Here is a 21,425-nt window from a genome sequence, read left to right as displayed (position 1 = left end):
AGGGGAAGGAGAGTGGGAAGAAAAAGGTGGGGGGAGTACCAGAGGCGGTCGGTGACTTTTTGTAGAAGGGATGTTGGACATCAAATGTTTATACTCGTACTTACTATGTACTTGAATCAAATATGCACTTCTCGACGCTAGCCCACGAACAAGATACAATTAGGTACCGTCTAAAATTATCTCCATAAATCCATTAAGCTCCATAACTCAACGGACCGCGCCTGGGGAGCACCTGGCTATGCAGATCTGATCAGCAAACACGATTAAAACCAATTCAGGCAACGTTTTAAATCCGAATGGTGATCTTACACCAGTGCGATACTGAGAGTATATTCCACTCGTGCTGCAAGTATACTACATATTATTTTTAATATAAATTGTAAAATAATACAAATTAATCAAATAAAATTTACTTTCGCACTTGCGGATTTGAACCCGCGACCTTCGGATAACAACAATTACTTCGTTTTACTCCCGTGAACAACATTTAGGTTTTTGAGTATTTGTTTAATTTCGTAATGCGTATAGTCAATCTATTGTGAAAAGTCGTATAACTATTTTCATGTCTGCATCATATAATCAGTTAATTATGTTTTTGCTCTTAGTACTTGCTTGTAGATTGCTTGCACAAGTGCGGTTTATCATTTTCCCATAAATAATGGATAACATATGTTAACATAGTTTTCGAAGTCATTAGCCTCTTGTTTATTAATTTAAAAAGTACTCTGAAATCATTATTAATTCACATTGGATCGCAAGGCAATTTAGCAGCGGTGTTCCTAGTTCCTAGTTGACAAGGTGTTAGGGGAGGCCAGTAAAGAAACCGTTCGTGTTCAGAGGCTTATAATGTTATGTATTTCGTAACAAAGGAGTACCTTTTAAGTCCCGACTGCTCTCACGCGATCGCTGTATTTAATATTTATTTTATGTTACCAAATTAAATACCAGGGATATTTAGTTTTTTTTGCACGTTATACACACGGTCCCGCGGGAATATGTTTCGCAATCACAGCGAGATTCTTACGTTTATTTGTTTTCTGGAAACGTATTAAATTCCGATTATATTATAGCAACAATCGTAAATGCGAGATATTCGTAATAAGATTTTGATAAATGTATTTATTTAACATAATACGTTCAGTTTCAACAGTATTGATAAGAAAATTTTTCAATACGCAACATAGGAATTATTAGAATTTATCTTTTTCGATAATCGTTATCATTATTTACCCATTATAAAATTATTAAATATGCTTATGAAAATAATGATAACTTTGTTTCTGTTGATAAATTTTTGCGGTTATTTTTTTATTGATTCCTGATATAATATATTTTTTAGTAAATCACGCTTTATTATATTAGTTTTTTTAATATATTATCGCTCTCTCCCATCGATTGGAATTAAAAATTATATCGTTGTAATTAGTTTCGCTTATCTATAAAAAAATCTTTGGTTTTGTTGATAAATCTTTATAGTAACTTTTTTCATTGGTTCCTATTGCGTTATAAACAGTTTCAAATCATCTGAATTGAATACTTCCTGGTGTAGAACTCAAAGGAAGACGTAATCGTATAATATTCCGCCCTACTACTACAATGCATGCGTTATACATAGTATGATGAGGTTGCCGGCTTATTAGAGAATTTATCTGCATTGTTAACGTCAAGCATTTCATGTGACGAAAATAACACGGGGAACGAATGGCCCATTACTACAGGCTGTCTACTGACATATAGGAGACATGAGTGATGTCTCGCATTTCGATGATTTTCACCGTTCCTGACTGTTCGCTCATCTGTCATGCGGCAGTCAGTGATCCATATACAGTTGTTATCACTTACTTATGCATGACAGGGCAGAGTAAAGACGAAAATACAGCAATGCAGTTATAATGAGATCCCTGGGACGTGTGTGTGTAAAACCCTGCATGGCTATTTTTTAATGAGGAGTTCAAGAATAGGAGGCTTAGATGGTTTGGATATGTAGAGCAGAATAACGAAGAACAATGTAAAAACAAATGATGTAATATATCATTGAAGAAGAATATAATGCTAACAAATCTAAACGAGACACGGATAAATTAAAAGGTCTCAACGTAGGAATGTAACCAGGATCTCTGTCTTACCGGGACAATGCCACTACCAACTCGGCCATTAGGACCTAATTATTTAACGTAATTTTTTCTTCGGTCTCATATTTTAAATTCAGAATTGGATGATATTATCTTCAACTAATATAGTTGATACAACGACTTCACACCATGGGAAATCATTACTTGGGTGATGTTGACATATTCAATACCAACTTGGCAAGTTTTGTGGATCATTTAAAACATTTATTTCAACAATACTCCTAAACACATCATGTAAACCTACAAATAGCTGTAATTTTCTGTTTTTGTTTCTTGTGTTTGTATGACTTGTTGCATAGCTTTTATCAAATGTAATTTTATTCTTATTTTTTATGTGTCAAAGGATCTGTCAAATTAAAATTATACTACCAACCATGTAAAAGCCCTCTGGGCGTTAAATAAATGAATAAAAACTTATTTTTCTCATTATTTTGGCTGCTATATATTTGAATGATCACAAGGTTCTAACGATTTTGTTTGTTACCTAGATAGTGAAGAAGCCTTAAAGAAATATATATCGCTTTGATGGGTATAAGCTCCCTAATTTATGAAATAAAATATTTTAATAAAAATTGAAAAATGAAATAAATTATTTTTAAATAAAATAATTATGTAGGTATATATAATGCGCGAGTGAATGTAAGAAAAAGTCACAAGCATCCTAATAGTATGTATTTAAATATGTTTTTGGATGATAAAAGAAGTGTATGCTAGGACAACTAGGACAAACCTTTAATTTCCCGACCCTGCTTTACCCTTTCTGAGAAGTTGCGTGACGGTTAGTGAATTAGTTTATCTCAAAAACTATTACATTTAATCCTAATTTAATGTAACTTAACAGACTACAACTACAACCTAAACTAAGAGCACCTATAACTAAGGACTTACAACTATAAGATGACTAATGACTAACCTATGTAACAAATTGTAACTACTTGCTGGCCAATTAATCAACCTGGTTTCATTGATTAATAGTTAATTTATACCTGATAACTTCTAACTAATAGCTTTTCAGAATTATTATTGTACGAAAGAGCCATGTTGTATTCTTTAGTAGCAAAGAGTAGGTATTAATCATTATATCTACGAATATACCTACAAAATTCTAAACTTTCAACCAGTCAAGATTATCATCTCTAGAATCCCTCCTGTTGTGAAATTCGCGTGTTTAATTGTTTCTGGAAAAATCATTGCATTTTCATGATTTTTGAATATATATATTTTTTTTAATTTCGTGATATTTTTCTTGGATGCCTCGAACCAGATTGTTTTATAGGGGAAATTGAGAAGTATGAAAGCGAAATCTTTTATTAGCAAAAGTGTATTTTTCTATTATATCGTGGGGTTAGTTACTGCCAAAAATTGGTATGTTTTGGTTTTTTGAGTTAACAATGATTTGAAGGTTTATGTATTATAATCTATGTTTTGAATAAGTTTGGGTCCCCTCTTATGTTGTTAAGTTTGTTTTTAACTACTGCTTTTTATAAATTATATAACGTTTTTTTTTAAATAATTAATATACATAAAAAAATGTTGTAAAACCATTTACAAATATAAGCATGTTTGTTTAAAGAACACCACACTAATGATATTAAAAAGTGAATGTTAACATTATTTCCCAAAACCCTGACTTTATAATGAAGATCCAACTTAAAAAATTGAGTTTTCTGCAAAAAAAATTTTTGGCAGTAAACCCTCGATATATTTTAATAAGTAATACCTACTGGAATTTTACATAAAGCATTTTACATAAATTTAATTGTACGTATATTAAATGTACTATAAATTTACAAATATATTGATAGTAGAGGAAGTAAGTAGGTACATACGACATTTAAAAAACATATTTTGGGTGTATAATCTAATTTAGTCGGTCCCCTCGTGCTCGTTGTAACCAAGTTCAACTGTATGTTTAGTTTATGAATAACACAAGTTTTAATAATATATGTTGTTGTTTGCTTTTGGTTAAACCTATCGTAGTCTTTGGTATTTTATTTTGGAATGTTTGAATGTAAAGTTTGGAAATTCCACTGAAAATTTCCACTAGAATTTGTTGTGATCGGTGTTGCTCAGTGCTTATAATACCACAAAGCGTTTGCCTGTTAAAGCATCAATGAAGAATTTAGACTAGTTCTGTGTGAAAATACGAAGCTTCGATATTATCAATATGGAAAATAGTTTTTATGATGAAATTACAATACTAAAAAACATGCTGTTATAACTGAAATTTTTATTTTGTTTATGAATTAATACCAAATAGTGTTGAATACATAACTTTTTGGTTTTAAAATGTTAAGAGTGTCCATTTTTCGTTGTTGAAGTAAAATGACATATTATATATTATACATATCATTGCCGCATGCATCGCGAGAACTAATAGAAATGAAATTATTCATGTGTCGGAAATCATTTTAAATCGACTTGAAAAATAATAAGGAAGTTACACACTTTGTATGCACGGGGAAATGTATTGCAATTAAACTTTTACTCGTGTGGCTATAATAATTATATTGTTCATCAATACAAATCAAAAGTTAAAAAAAATAATTGTATTAGTATTAGTGATGTTGTGAGGTTTTGAATCAGTTAGATTGAAAAAATGTTAATCAGTTTGATTAAAAAACTATATCAGACTCTATTATAGTCTCTAGGGATTTTACTATTTTCAAAACGACGAGTAAAATATTTTTCTGTTAAAATATTATATTATAGGTAGATACCTACTTCGCTTGAATGAATTTTTCACACAATTAGTTACAATTTTCAAAAAAACACTTGTATTGAAAGAAAATCCGAGTTCTAGAGTTTATTGAACCAGAGTTATAGACAGACATACAACCGATATTAGTATTGATCCCCATTTCTGATTTTCCACACTATCAAATTTATCTGAGAAAATTTTAAACCCTGCGAAGCATTTAAAAAACTCACCACTTTCCAAAAAACAAGATTCATAATACCACCTGCCTGTATTTCAGCCTTTTATCAACTTCCAGTTTTCGTCGAGTGGTTTTACAACTTGACTACCACTAAGTGCAAAATAAGAACAGCTTAATTTAACTTTACCTTATTTTGTTGTCGTGCAAAATATATTGAGATCGCCTGTGAAAACTTATTAGCCAATATGCCATCGAGGTTGCTTTGGGTGTGACACGAGTTACTTGCTGCAGGAGGTGCGAAATGTTCCGTCTCTATGTTGTTTTCTATTCTCCGCCAGTCCACTCTCGATGTATTCTCAAGTCTTCCTCCGACACATAAATATTTCAAGTAGTTTTCTTGGATTGCAAGAACTCCCCCCCTAACTTTCATCTCCTCCTTTTACGTGATGCAATTGTTCATTTAGGGCTAGCAATCACACAATCCTGCGGGATTTCAATAATATTTGTTCCCTAGGATTTGCGGGATTTTCATGTGCGGGATTGAAAAATACTAAGTTTAAACCAAAACCATGCTTTGATGTAGGTCCCACCAACTAGCCTGCAAGAGAGCATTTTCCGCTGCTGGGCTTTTGCGAAATTACGTCTGTCCGTTTACGTATGGTTGACAGGACTCTCTCTGAAGTCTTCTTATTTCTTTACGTTTTCAATGTATTTTTTTTATAATATAGAACCTACGAAAAATGATTGATCTCAAATAACTATGGAGAGTCCTGTCTTTTACAGTTATGTTTTTATATATTTTTATGATTTTTTTGTCTTTTTTAAATACTTATTATGTTACCTTTTCGATAAATTTTACCAAAGATGATCTGTACGAAAAATCTTCATAATTGACTTACTATTTTACCTTTTCAAAGTCTTTTTTTATTTTGTACTAGTATCAAAGATGATTGATAACAAATATTAAAAAATGTTGTCAACATATCAAATTAATACCCCTTAGTAAAAATCCTGCAAATCCCGCGGGAATTCTTAATTGCATCCCGCAATCCCGCGTGATTAGCAAACCCTATTTACATTGAAGTATCTATCTAGCATTAAATATCTACGTTTAGCGTACCTATGCGAGTTTAAACACAGTAGGTATGTAAAACATAATAAAATTTTATTCAAAAAATCTACATACCTACTCCCTTCGCCTCGTAAAGTATAATATGTTTATTCAATTAACACAAAGTTGAAGCTACTTTTAATTAATCATTTCTCCATAAAACTTAACCTTTTCGTAACTTATGAAATATGTAAATAAAATTAAACTTTTTTTTACAACGGTATTTAAGTATAGTTTTATCGAGCTTTTGACTGTTTATTTTCTAAAGTTTTGTCAAGCGCCCACGAGTGGGAGATATTTCACCATAATTAGCTGACAATAATTGTGGTTATTCTTAATGAAGCAAATGTCCCATTTTCATTACGTTCTTCATAACAAACGTTATAATCAAGTCGCTAGTTTAATTAACAGTTTTAAGTACTTTGCAGTGTGTTCTTAACTGTTTTTTTTGGTTCCTCAGACCATATTTTTTAGAATTTTAAAGTTTCACGATAATCATGCTCAAAAAATCATGATGTTTAATTTTAACATGCTAAAATCTAATTATTTTCCTGCTTCAGTGATAAAATTCAAGTTGGTACCACGTTCAATGACATTAGTGTTCTGTCGGTCTTGATGGGGGTACTTAGTTAATTACAAGAAGTGCTATTTCTTCATTTAAATACCGTACGATCGGCGGTTCATGGCAAATAACTAACTGTACAAATTCTTTGCAAAACACTGATTGAATGGACAATGAGTCAGGTTTTAGCCCGTTTACTTTACCTTGTTTTTCTTGGTATCAAATTAAAATAAGTGAGGTTGTCTTGCTGGTTTTATTAATGCTACCTTTTCTTCATGCTATCGTACCAATAGGATACGAATGCGGGATTATATATGATAAAGCCATTATTTAACAAAAAAGTATAGCTTTAAATTTCGCAAATGTTTATTTTTCGAGTCCTGAAAACGGTCTATATACGAGTATAAGGGTAAAAATTGGTATGAAGTATATTATTTCGTTAACTAAAAAACTTTACATATTATATTCTTATACGAAAACGAACGTCTACCCAACCAAAAATATACGAGTGAAACTCATTCTTTTTCCATTTCCAGGGTCAATTGAAAGTAGTTTGGAATTACTATTATTCTGTAAGTGTATTGATGTTCATATTTGAAAAGTTATTGTTATTTATTTTCTCATCACTTGTTGATGTCTTCATTGATCTTCTGTCGAATTTCCCACACTATCTCGACACGACAAATTAATTGTTTCGATAGCAAATCTTTAAAATTGGTAGACTTTTTTCTACTGCTAACGAGGGAAAACGTTGTTATTGGTTTTTGTTATTTACGCTTGTTACATGTTAGATATCGAAATAAACACCTCCTCGGGGCTGCGAAATGTAACTTACATATTATGCACAAGTCATTGTAAGATAGATGATTTCAAATGATTTATTCAGTATACCACATTGTAAGTCCAAGTATGTGCAAAATTCATTAATAAGAGGTTTCTGCAAAACATAACACACTACACGATGTCACCTATCCTGTTGACACAATATATTTTGTACCTTGAAAACATGAAATCTAACTGGCTGAATGTATCTCTTGAAGCAAAATTTTGAGATAGTTATTATTACTGTTTTCGCTGCTCTCATTGTGTATTTGTTTCATTGTTTATATTTTCTTTTGTTTTTGTTTACATTGTAGTCATTTTAGTATATACATCAAATGGTTTCATGATAACACAATGCCAGTTCAACACACCTTCAAAAAGTGATATAAAGCTTTAAAAGCGAAGAAAAAAAATCACATATTTTGTGTAACTGTATCGACATTCTCACGATCGCATTGTGCATGTGCAATGTGCATTTGTGCATGCACCTCATAACCCAACCGCTAGGGCGTGCATGAGGATCGGTCAAATGAAACAATTAAAGTAATGAACGGTCTTAGGTTAGGTTAGTGCACTTCAGGTGAAATATCACAAAACTTCTAAATACTTAAAATAACCACGATGGAATCGATAGCAGCATGTCGATAGTCGATACAACAACACAAAACCTTATTGTTTGAATAGAGCTACGATTAGAGGCGCTACTGCGTACTAATATCTCGCCGGAACGTGTTCCACTATTAGAACGCGATAAGCGGTGCACGTAGACTGGATTCGTTAGTTTTTGTTAGAGCGTTGGGAGAGTTGGAGGTCAGTTGGAGGTAAAAAAAGCGGAGTCTAGTTTCCGCTTCATGTGTCATCTAAATATATTACATCAATGATTGTTTGTTGTATTTTATTTATTTTTGGCTTTAGTATTATAGAAAAGCGCGGATCTTTGGCAGGTTAGCAAATTATTCATGAACATTAGTTAATTTTTATCTTGTTTTGATTTCAGATCTCCCCCAGCCTCCGCGGTTCAGCAGGCAGCCATCTGCCGCAGGAAGTGTTGTGAGCGAAGGACGAACTAAAATATTACAATGCGCGGCTTCAGGTGAGCTTCAACTTATTTGCTTTAATTAATTGCTATGTTTTTTTTCCGTATTTAATTACCAAATTACTATGATAAGTGTGCCGTGAAATGGTATCCATAATTTGTAAAGTCGAGATTAATATTTTATGTTAAAATTTTAAGTAACAATTTTAACTAGTCGCTTCAATTTATTTCGGAAATTAGTAACCTTGATAATTAATAATTAGATACTGCAGATGTTTTGTCATAATTATGTTGATCTAACCTTAACACAGTATCTTTTTTCCGGTTTCAGCACAATCGGGCAGATATAATAACTAAAGGTACCTAAATATCTTTTTTTGGCTTTTAAATTTGTCCTGTCAAATGCGCTGTTGTCGCCGAAACATGCCAACCAACGCATGTTGTTATAAAATAAGGTGATTTACACAAATTTACAGTGTTTCATTCCATTAATTATAATTATCCTTGGAGTAAAGATACTTCAACGTGATTATTACAAAACACCTGCAGTAGGTACCTACCTAATTATTCTTGCTTTGCAATATAATAACAGCTCACTGTGTTTGTACCTATTTCAATACTTAATGAACCTTGAACCGTTTAATGGTCCCTCGATTTTTTTTTGAAACATTGAACCTTCAATACGCAGAGCGATTACAGGTTTACAGTTATATACGATAATATGCGATTAACGGCAACACCTTCATGCCCTTACCATCTAAATTGAGAAATTTTAAGTTAAAAAAATATCTGTGCTAGTTTTTGTTATTTTCATGCTTTTTTAAGCGCCTTCGGTGGGATATTAAAAATAGGGGATATTTTTTTAAGAAAGACTTATTCCCAGGTTGTTTGGATGAGCTTTTTCTATATTAGTAAAGGATGTATGTATTTTTTTTCTTTAGATGCCTTATGAAGGTACGATTGTACCGACACCGGTTGGCATATTGTTTATTTTTTGGTGTAAAGGACTCACGCCCAATACAACGTATCATACCATGACCGTGTTTTGACCGAGCCACGAATTACGGGAAAGGAACAAAGCAACCGCAAGCGGCGTTTCGGGGCTTTCCCACTAAGTCAGTCTTACTGATTTTGGTCAGTCATTACGCAAGTAATATTTTGTATTGATGTGGCAGAAGTCGTGAACTCCATCAAAACCTTGTTCTTGTCTGGACTTGACATTATTGTTTTTGTGCCATATTTTTGTCATTGCTGTTTTTTTTAATTATCCTATATTGTAACATTTGTCCTTGTATTAACTTCGTGTAATATGTAATAAATAAAAACAAATAAACCAATATAATACAATAACTTAAGTTCAATTTTTTCATGCTAATATTACCTCTAATATATAGGTATTTTTTAAAATTTAGTGCTCACCTACCTCAGTTCCCTCGATTTCGAAATTTTGAAATTTAAATATAGGGAGTACGTAAGTAAGTTAAGTTTAAAGCGAGTTTTCTTCCATGTTTGTTTGTAAGCGATGCATACTTACTTAATGCTATATCCCTGGCTGCTCCTTAGAATTCACGTCTCGGAAGTATTTCGTGCAATTTGTTCTTGGCACACGTGACCCCCGGGATCTCCCACCTGTTTTGGATCTCAAGATGGAAAGATGTCGTGGTTCCTCGTTCTATTCAGGGGTCCGGCATTCATCACGGCAGCGGCGTTCAGGGCGTTTTGAATGCCCCGTCGTTCAGGCTCTCGGGCGCCCGGGGTCTGCATTAGATATGAGGCGCACTCTGTGGTCCGGGCTCATCACGCCGATGTTTGCGCTAAGTCTTCGCTTTTATAGAGAAACACCCTTTCAGGTAGTATTCGTTCTTTCTGATATAAACGTTTAATATACCTATCGAGCTCGGTATGCCGAGCGTCTTGGAAAATTGCTTATGTAAATCGGCTGTATTTTAATGCCAATATCGCAGGGCAGGGGGCTGTTCAACGTATTACCGCATCTCGTTTAGTCTTGTATAGTCTCGTAAGTATTTCATAAACACAAAAGTGCACTTATTTTATTTTTAGTTGTTTATTCAAAATGTGCTGTTTTTCTACAAAAAATAGAATAACATGAAAATGTTTATTCCCTAGTAAATAATTTTTTTTTAAATTTCTTTATTTAGGAAGCAAACAGTCGTACAGTAAAAAATTATAACAATAAACATTCATATGTTCTAGACCAATTAAGTTCCATTGAGTTAAATGTTGATTTAGTATTTTTTACCTACACAACATATTAAATGGCAAAAAAATAAACATAATAAAGAAATACATAAAATTAAAAACAAATAGAAAAAATACAAATTTTGGCATAGTATTCACTACGGGTGATAATAATGTAATTTTCACAACAAAAAAAATCGAATAAAATAAAAGTATTTTAATTTATTAATTTATTAAGCTGAATTTTATATGATATCAAGTTATGGTTGAAAATGTCTACATCTCTAGAGGCATTGTGAGTTTCACAGATACGTACTATTACAGAGTTTTGCGCGTATTTGGATTTACAATGTGGTATTCTAAATAAATCGTTCGATCTGGTGTTTTGCTTGGGGCAACGAAATGCAATCCTTTCTAACAGATATGATGAATCAACAAGGCAGTTCACGATTTTGTGTAAGAATAATGCATCAGAGATTTTTCTGCGTTTATATAAAGTGACAGGGACAAATCGATGGTCACTAAAACGATACGATAGGTATTTCATAAATTTGTTCTGAATATTTTCAATGCGATCAATATATGTTTGATATTGAGGATTCCAAATTACTGAGGCGAATTCTAGTTGTGACCGTACATATGACATATATAACAGAATTAGGGTGTGTGCTACCGTAAAAAGCTTTGTAATGCGAATAATGAAACCCAATTGCTTATAAGCTTTTTTTAGAATATTTTCAATATGATCCCTAAATAACATTTTAGAATCTAGTATTACTCCAAGATCTCTTATTGTTTCTACTCGTTGTAGGGGTACATGGTTAAGTTTGTAAGTATAATAAATTGAATGTTTTTTTCGTGTAAAAGTAATAAAATTACATTTATCTATGTTTAGATATAGTTGATTGTTTTTGCAATATTCCTCAATTTTACCAAGGTCTTCTTATAATTGGTACCTGCTACCTTTTGATACCTCACGATAAATTGACATACCATATTAAAACACCAATTTAAGAATGTTTTATCGATTTGTCTTGATAATATATCATGATGATACCAAGAATTTTTTTGTAATGTAAAAATATTCAGATTTTCGTAAACGCGTGTTTTGACATCATGATAATATTATTCGTAATTTACTAAAATTTTATCGGGAAACCTGTTAATTCATTAGTAAGGTCTGCAATCCCGTTTATACCTGGAATTACCAATGTTTTGAAGAGATTCTTAATACATTAGCAATAGTCTTTTTTCTTCGTGCATAGAACGATGTCACGTCAAGAAACACATGGACACATGTAATTAAAATTATTTATACTCATTGTAGAAGCCGTGTTTAAAAAACATTTTTTATTTAACACTTGATAAATACGAAACAAAAAGCTTGATAGCTTGTCAATTTTTTTCAGCAAATTATTGTTATTTCAAAGCTTCATAACTCATAATGAAAGTCACTTTTAAATCTGAAAAAGTCTGCAAATACTATGATGATAGAACTCACCGTTAAAAGTTTTTACTGTTTTATGTTCAAAGAACACTGTTTATGATTTATTTATTCTTTATGCTATGTATCCTTACATCTGCAATATAACCCATAAATTCTTCACTCTAAAGGCAAAAGGAATGCAAGAGAATCATCAATAGGTCAAAATTCGAACACGACCTGCAGATCAGCAAAAAGCTGGCTGCCTGCCCGCATGGCAGCAGAGCATTCTGGTCGCTTGCGGGCTCAATAGGTCGAAATTTTTGCAAACCCAGTTTGCCACCTCTTACCAGACCTGACGGCTCACTAGCAAACACCGCCACCGAAAAGGCAAACCTTTTAGGGAAAATGTTTGCGGAAAACTCGACCCTCGACGACGGGGGTGCTGTTCCGCCGTCGGTTCCTCACTGCGGCTTCTATATGAAAAAGCTGAGGATCCGGCATCGGGATGTACTCCACGTCATACGGGGGCTTGATGTTAACAAAGCTAGTGGACCTGATGGAATACCTGCCCTGGTATTGCAGAGGTGTGCTGCGGAAATAGTTCCAGTTTTGACAAAGCTCTTCAAAATGTCCCTGAAGTGTGGCACTGTGCCCTCTGGTTGGAAAAAAGCGGTAATTCACCCTATTCCCAAGAAAGGTGACCGCTCCAACCCGGCCAACTACCGCCCCATAGCGATCACATCAGTTCTGTCCAAAGTGATGGAACGTGTGATCAACGACAAACTGCTCACATACCTCGAGAAGAACAAAATTATCAACGACCGTCAATACGGATTCCGGCGGAACCGCTCGTGCGGTGATCTTCTCGCGTATGTGACGCATGTTTGGGGGCGGTACCTGGAACGTCACGGTGAGACCCAAACGGTCGCACTAGACATATCCAAGGCCTTTGACCGGGTCTGGCACCGAGGACTTGTCAACTAATTGCATTCTTACGGACTTCCCGCATCCCTGTGTACGTGGATTGCTGACTTTTTAAGGGATAGGTCGATTCAGGCGGTTGCTGACGGTTTCACCTCTTCCTCGCACTCCATAAATGCTGGCGTCCCACAGGGATCGGTTCTGTCTCCAACTTTGTTTTTGTTGCACATCAATGACCTTTTGACATGTGCACCGATTCATTGTTACGCGGATGACAGTACAGTTCATGATAGCTTTTTGTTTGACAAGCCCCCAAAGGGCACACAAACTCCAACGGCTCGGAGGGCTTTGAAGCAGAGAATGGACGGTTATCTCGAGAGTATTTCCTCCTGGGGTAAAAATAATCTCGTCGAATTTAATGTTTCAAAGACCCAATCCTGTCTGATTACGTCTAAAAGGGATCCAAATGATAATCTAGTCTCCTTCAACGGAAGCAATCTTCCGAACAGGCCTTCCATTGATATGCTTGGTGTAACTATAAGTGACCAGCTCAGGTACGGGGGCTCCATCGAAGCTAGAGTAAAGTTGGCCTCTCAGAAGCTGGGCGTACTGTACAGGGCCCGCAGATACTTTAATAGTACACAACTGCTCACCCTGTACAAATCGCAAGTGCGCCCTACTGTCGAATTTGGCAGCCATCTCTGGTCTGGAGCCCCAAAATACCTGAAAAAAACCCTTGACTCTGTGCAGAAACGGGCGGTCCGTTTGATAGATTCCCCAATCTTAACAAACGGACTGCAATCTTTAGAGCACAGGCGTCAGGTAGGTATGCTGTCCTTGTTCTATCGGTATTACAATGGAAGATGCTCTGAAGAACTAGCGTCATTGATCCCTTCGGCACCGGTGCGTAGTCGGGATACACGCCAAACGCGCGCCCAACATTTGTACACAGTCGACACTTGTCACATGAGAACGGGTCGCTTCTACGATTCGTTCTTAAGTTCAACAGCTCGGCTGTGGAACGAACTGCCGGCCTCTGTGTTTCCTCCCTCCTACAACATGGGACTCTTCAAGACCCATGTTCACTCCTTCCTCTCCACAAAAAGACCCTCCACACAGCATCCCCAAAGATGACATAGGCCCTGAGGGAAATTATTTTCTTCAGGGCCTCCTGTGTGGAGTAAATATAAAAAAAAAAAAAAAAAATAACCACCCAGTCTCCCTTCATACATCTCTCACATTACTTATCCAAATTTCTTAATTAAATTAGCGTATAACATATTAATAGCAAAATATGAATTATTTAATTAAATAACAATTATTGTATGCATATTATGAAAAATGTTAATATTTTAACTTCACGATATCACTAGGTGTGGTAGGTGAAATAATAAGAAAAATATATCTACTGTAGATTTAAAAAAATGAAAACAAAAATAAGGTAAGGTAACGTCTTATGGGTGCTCAACATTCATCCCAAAGAATGAAAGCTCGATATGTATATCAAATTTCAAAATTTATTTTCACCCCTTTTGTATCCTTTATACATTCTCTTCTATTGGTGGCGCCATTGGAAATGTTTGTTTTGCGGAGACGTGAGTATTATTGTGCAATCGTGATGGGCTTTAGCGTAGTTTCGGTTGACACGTTCGCCTTGTAGTCTTGTAGCGGTAATGTAAGCAACAAACTTCGACCACTATCAGAAAACTAGGTCCATAACTCTTGGAATATTAAACTGCAAAACGTTATATTCCGCGTATTGTATCAGCGCGCTTCGTTTGGCGCCCTTACTGTGGAATATTATTTAAAAGGTAGTGGTACGCAACCTTTTTAACACTACCTAATAATAATAATAATTGTTCCTGGATATTTCCGGATTGACCGGTCAGCGGCTGAGTTGGCGTTGCCACTGGGTCCCACTTAGGCATCGTGAGTTCAATTCCTCGGCTGGCTCTCTAGCCCTCTATCACGACACAAGCAACATTTTCCTCTTAGTGTGGCGGTAGATTTTCAATTATTTGTCAAGTTATTCGCAACCTGAGAATGTGTCTTTCTTTTAATAAAATCCCGCCATTTTTAGTATGCCTCGGAGGGCGCTTAATAAAGCTAGAAAATAACAAAAAACTAGCACAGAAAAAATACTTAAAATCGCTCAATTTAAATGCTAAAGGTACAACTGTTGCATTTAAAGGCATATTATCTCCAAAGAAGATTTTTTACTACAGTATTTTTAATTGCGATATGATATATAGGCATAAGTTACTTACTCTCCACATTTTTTTTCAATTTTGAATACCGCACAAGAATCCCAGCTGCCTGGAATAAGTGGCACTAAGGTACGTTTAATTGGGATATTTTATAAAGGTGAAGTACAAAGATATTAGTTCTTCTAATATCTTTGGTGAAGTATGTCCGGGATGGAAGATTGCTATTAAGATCTGGTCGCTAATCAGAATTAAAGCCATTCCAAGCAACGTTTCGATTCTGAAATGTTGTCTTTCACCACACCGATACTGGTAGTATCTACCACTCTTCTGGGAGAACCAGTTAGTTAACAGTTAAAAGTTAGCAGTTAATAGTTAGTCACGCAGCCACTTTTCTTCAAATCTTTTTACAGTAATTTCACAGGAGTGATGGCAACTTTTTGGGTTGTGTATCACTGTTCTAAGTCATAAATGGTTCAACATACAAAATATCAAGCAAATAAAGACTGCCAAAGTTTACTTTAAAAGTTCTTGCCTAATAATTCCAAAACTTACAAACCAGATATAACCTGCCTACATTTATAAATTTATATAGTGTACAGTAAATTTAACGTTTATTCGAGACTGTAAAGAGTGTACGTCTCGCGCTTCCTTGTTAAACAAACATTTCAGATAATTGAAACGAGCTTTCTCCCTTGAGGGGTTAATCAAACAGTCCTAGTGGGTATAGGACAGACGAATATGATTATATTATTACGAAATAATATATATAATATGTTTAATGTTTAGTAATCCACGTTTACTTGTTAACATTCCCCGAAAGCATGTCCGTACCTACGCGGCATTACATATTCTACGAGAGGAACCATTAGCCATATTAAATATTATACATTACGTTGTGGCTTTTACAAAACGGCACGCAGTAAAACTTTTCCATAAAGGCCTGAAGTTACCTAAACATTCTTCAGGCGGAGAGTTGGACCTTTGTTGACTCCCAGAGGATATAGGAAGGGAGGACGTTGTGTGGGCCATGGGCTATGTGGTCCACGGGCTATAATGTGGAATATGGCCTGTTTAGGATATGTGGGATGTGTGGGATATACGGGCTGTATCCACTAGGAGACCTAGACGAATAAACTACCGGATTACAAGGATGGGCTGCCAAATGTTTTGATGGATGGTCGCCTTCGTTAGCTCGCACCAACTATACGGAATAGGAGAAGTTTAACAGTTATTTGTTATTCTTATTCTTATTCTTCGCGTGCGTTATTTATTAGGGTCGTATCCGATTGTGATGCATCGTTAATATAATATGTAGTATTCGACTAGCTCTGTTGGCGAATGTTTATTTATATTGGAGACCCCCGTTGCATAGCTGATTTATATGATGCGTTGCTCTGGTCGCAAGATCAAATTCAGAATATATAGGGAACACGTGTTCTTTTCCTAATAAATATGACGGAATGAAATATTATCAGTATCAGTGTGCCAATATCAATATCATTATTTGTAGGAACACATGTTCCGCCGTCCTCATAAAACATTCGCTTTTGATTGATTCTTTGTTAGGAACTCTTTCAATTCATCCGTTATAGGCCCGCAGTCTCATTTTTAAAAGGAAAACGAATAATTTGACCACATTTTTAATAAATCAACAGTATTTTAGATAAATAAGTTTCATACGTGGATCAATTCTATATTTCGTAAAAAAAAAATTAACAAAGCGATAAAATAATAGTAACGATAAATAATACGACCCACGTGGAATGTGGTAAACGCTTGGCGTTGTTTGCGGGTCCGAAATTCAGCTTGGGAAAATAAAATTAAAATAATTCTCAAGTACATATAGCTATTTACCTTGTTCCAGAATTGAATAACTTTCTACATCGACTTTAAGGCTGGCCGCATACATACGTTTTCCGTATTCGATTTCCGAATTCGTTTTCCGTATTCGGAATTCCGTGAGACTAGCGCAAACGTTCGTTTTTCTTCATTCGGAATGTATAAACGTCAGTACCAGTGTTGCCAACAAGGGCGATATATCGCCATTTAGGCTACTCAGAGCGAGAATCGGCGCCGAAAAAATCTAAAAGGCGACTGGTCGCCAATTAAGCTACTTCAAAAACATCAATTTTAAACATGTCCCGAAATTCTCTAGCCACCCCCCCCCCATGAAATTTATTTTTTTCTGGGGACAAATTTTATATTTTCTTGAAATTTTCTAGCCACCCCCCCCATGAATTTTTTTTATTTTCTGGGGACAAATTTTATTTTTTTGAAATTCTATAGCCACCCCCCCCCCCCTTCGAAATTTTTATTTTCACGTAAAAACATCAATTTTAAACATGTCCCACCTAACAGCAAATTCGGCTACTTCACGCTACCTTATGTATGAGAAACGGCGATATTAGGTCAAGATCCGTTGGCAACACTGAATTACTGAACGGAAATTTCCGAACGTTTGCGTCGGCACAAACATAATGTATGCAAGAGCTGCGTTCCACATGACGTCATTAGGTTTTTTCCATTCGGTTTCTCCGAACGCGCCGGTTTGCATTCGGAACGTGCATAAGGAATTTGTTCCGTTCGGAACTAAAACGAATGTGTGCGGCAGTTAATGTATTTTCTACTGATTCCGTGCATTCAGATGTCCGAATACGGAAAACGAATTCCGAAATCGAATACGGAAAACGTATGTATGCGGCCAGCCTAAGAAACTACAACAGAATCGAAACGTTGCTTGAAATGGCTTTCGCTGTATTTAGTACCTATCCATATCCGATTATTCCCCACCTTCTCTTCCTTTTCTATATTTCCTCCCACCTCGCAAAACGCTCATATTGCGGTTACCATAGTCCTACTAATTTAATCTGGTTCATTTTTGAAGGTCAGGGTTACCTATATTTCCATCCGATCGGCGGTCATCAATGGCACACGTACATTACGTGCAAGCTCTCTCTCCGGGACTATTTTTACAAAAATATACCTTCCTAAACAGACACAAAATACTATTAATTCATTAATTAATACTATTATTTCTTTAATAATCATTGCAAATTCACTTGATAATATCATTATAATTAAATGAATATAAACAACTTATACCACTATTTGATAAAAATATCAATTTGTTCAAAATCCAAAGGTTTATATAAAGTATACTAACTTTGTTTCCTAATATAATGATGCCACAGGCATTTTGCAATTATTAAAGAAATAAATAAATTAAGATGATTTAATAGGTTCGGTACTGACGAAGAGAATCTACGTGTTGTGGGTAAAATAAATTGGCTGGAAAATAGTAGTTTCAGAAGGAACATAAGAGTACACGCGGGGCGTATCTACTAAGAAACTAATAACGCTTCAGGACCCCTTTGTGCCCACTAAGAGCCCCAGAAGCGACTTTATTTCACATTGATAAAGATTTTTGTCTACCGTTTGAGAAAGGGTTTGAAAAAAATATTATATTAATAACAGGTGTAATTCAGTCGCATTTTTCCGAGGGTAATGCAAAAAGTTGTAAATCCTCTCAGAATTGGTGAACAGCCCTGAAATTGTTGCGCAAGGGTATTGAATTTAAAAATATATTAATTACGCTTTAGAAAATCATAAGCACATGCGAGAAAATAGTATTGCGGCGACGGTGATTATTCATAGCGCGATATGTTTTACATAATATTGCCTTTTTCTTTTTTCTTTTGCAATTTTTTTATATTATAAAAATGGTCGTATTACGAAGATTACCTGAATTGAGTGAAAGTTTGTGAACGATTATTATTCTAGAATTAAATTCACGGAATTCGAGGCGCATAAATTTAAAAAATAAATTATTTGCCGATTTGAAGGGAACTGTGATAGTAGCTACCTACTGACTACCGCTCCTAAGCTTTAAGTACCTAAATAAAAGCTTGTTTCAATTACATGACTAAAGAGCGCTTAAATTCTTATTGAACGATTAAGAAATTACAAGGAGGCTCTCATTTATTTATTTATTTATTCTTGGCTAATTTATATAGCGCCGCTTTTGTGAGAGATCACATGCCACAACTACACGTGAATATCACGCTATAAAAAAAAAACAGAAATAAATGTTGCTTGTGTCGTGATGGAGGACTTAGCCAGTCGAGGAATTGAACTCACGACGCACAGTGGAGTATATGAAGTGAGTTTTTTCGATTTGATTCATAATTCAAGTCATGATTTTATATTTTTTTACTAATCGAATTTGTGAAAAAAATAACTATGAATGGATCTACTATTGCAAAGACAGATCACTAAACAGATACTAATTATGTGGAAGGGTGAAGCCATTATTTAATTATTTTTAAAATTAAACTGTACTTTTTATGCAACTTTACATACCTCGTTCTGGGCATTATTGAATTGGTTTGTTGAAGCTTATGTTCCAAAAACGATTACTTTTCATAAATATTTCCATTAGAACATAAGTTTGAATATTTTCCATAAGCTTGTAAATGGACTTTCAAGTAAACTTTACTATCTTCGGAATTTCTAATAAAAAATAATACTTAAGGTTTTTAAAAAATCTTTTTTTGACACTTAAAAGTACTGGTAAACAAACTGGCGCAAATAAGCGTTTTTGATCTAATTTTTGAGTTAACGAAATCTACATAATGATGATGCTAATGCAGATTTTAAAAAATTTAAATGCATATAACACTTAAATGAATGAAGGACTCGCCGAACGTCACAGCGGTGCTGCACCTAGGATTCTTGCTGCAATGTCTCCATCTTCTATCTTCGTCGAACGTCACAGCGATGCTGCCAAGGTCTGTTATCTATGTGGGGATATTTTATCAGCGTTTAATTAGCAGCAGACACATACCTGGACGGATGACGAACCTCGTGCTGGCACTGTTGGTGGACACGTTGGACTCTTTCGCTGCAGCAGCTGGTCCAGTTTCTTCACCACCTAGGATTCTTGCTGCAGAGTCTCCATCTTATATCTTCGCGTCACCTGTTCCTGTACTTCATTTCACTTAACTTAACTTCACTTTATTTTTGTAATATTTACATTTTTTGTAATACCTGCATCAACTGTAAACCGCCCTTAAGGTGATATCTCACAAAAGCGGCGCTTTTCAAATTGTCCAATAAATAAATAAATATGATTAAAATATAACTATTTCGACTGCATGCCTTCTACTTGGTTCCATGATAACTCAACACAGTGACAATTCAACACACTTATAATAATAATAATTATAAAGTCATTAGAAACGATGAAAAAATTTTTTTTTAACCTAACCTAACCTAACCTAACCCACTTAACCCAGTTAATAAAGTTTTTGTTTCATCACTTTCCATGACTTTATATAACTTTTTAAAGATTTGATGAATTATCATTGTGATGATTTATCCGGTCACCCTTCTACTTATATATCTAAAAATGTTTTTTGTAACTCCATTCTCAAAACGTTAATGTAAAAAAACACAGGCGACAAGAATAAACACATGCGATTCACACAACGACTGCGATTAGACTATTTGCCGGTAAGATAGTATGTCAGTGAGGAATGTCAGTCAAAATACACATGGAATTATTAAAATGGCTGCCATGTAAAGTTATAACTATCGAATTTTCAGAATATATAATATTTTTTGGGTTTTTAACAGGTTTCCGATTTATGGCCAAATTTTCCGTAGAGATACTCGTCTGTGCGACAAGCGACCTGTGGGTGTGATCCAGCTCACCCTCTTACCGGTCGTTTTTGTATCTATATAATATTTTACTAATTTTCATCCCCTATAACTCTAAAACTATAATGCTTCGGACAATAGGTAGTTTTCACTCCAGTGACTTCAACAATTTTGACATGTAAGATAATCCAGTTCAGTAATTTTAATATAAATCGCAGAGGCCTTTTCAGGACCCCAAAAACGTAGGTGCGCCACTGAGTACTCTAGAAAAATGTTTGTATTTTATTATTATGTTTTCTAAAATATGTAATTTTAATATTTCTCGGCTCTCTGGTAGAAGCTTCTAATAATATTGTTGAAAAGTTAGAACTTCTTAGTAAATGCTCAATATTCATTCGCGGAATTTTTCTGTCAAAGACGCAACACATTGTTCCGTACACCGTGAGTTATTGTCATTCTTACTTTCATACAC

The 21,425-nt window shown here is 34.7% G+C and overlaps 1 protein-coding gene across 2 annotated transcripts in view; it reads left to right on the top strand.

The window, feature by feature from the left end:
• Positions 1-21,425, top strand: part of sdk (sidekick cell adhesion molecule) — a 202,764-nt gene that overhangs the window by 126,217 nt on the left and 55,122 nt on the right. For both annotated transcript variants that reach the window (XM_089634095.1, XM_089634094.1), the window contains exon 2: positions 8,504-8,599. In XM_089634095.1, coding sequence (XP_089490221.1) covers positions 8,504-8,599 — 96 coding nt within the window. The remainder of the gene's footprint in view (positions 1-8,503; positions 8,600-21,425) is intronic.

The sequence above is a fragment of the Hesperophylax consimilis genome, chromosome 8 (assembly GCF_061612785.1).
Source record: "Hesperophylax consimilis isolate HC1 chromosome 8, BYU_Hcon_1.0, whole genome shotgun sequence".
In the NCBI taxonomy this organism is placed as follows: Eukaryota; Metazoa; Arthropoda; class Insecta; order Trichoptera; family Limnephilidae; genus Hesperophylax; species Hesperophylax consimilis.
This window is presented reverse-complemented; position numbering and strand designations above follow the sequence as displayed.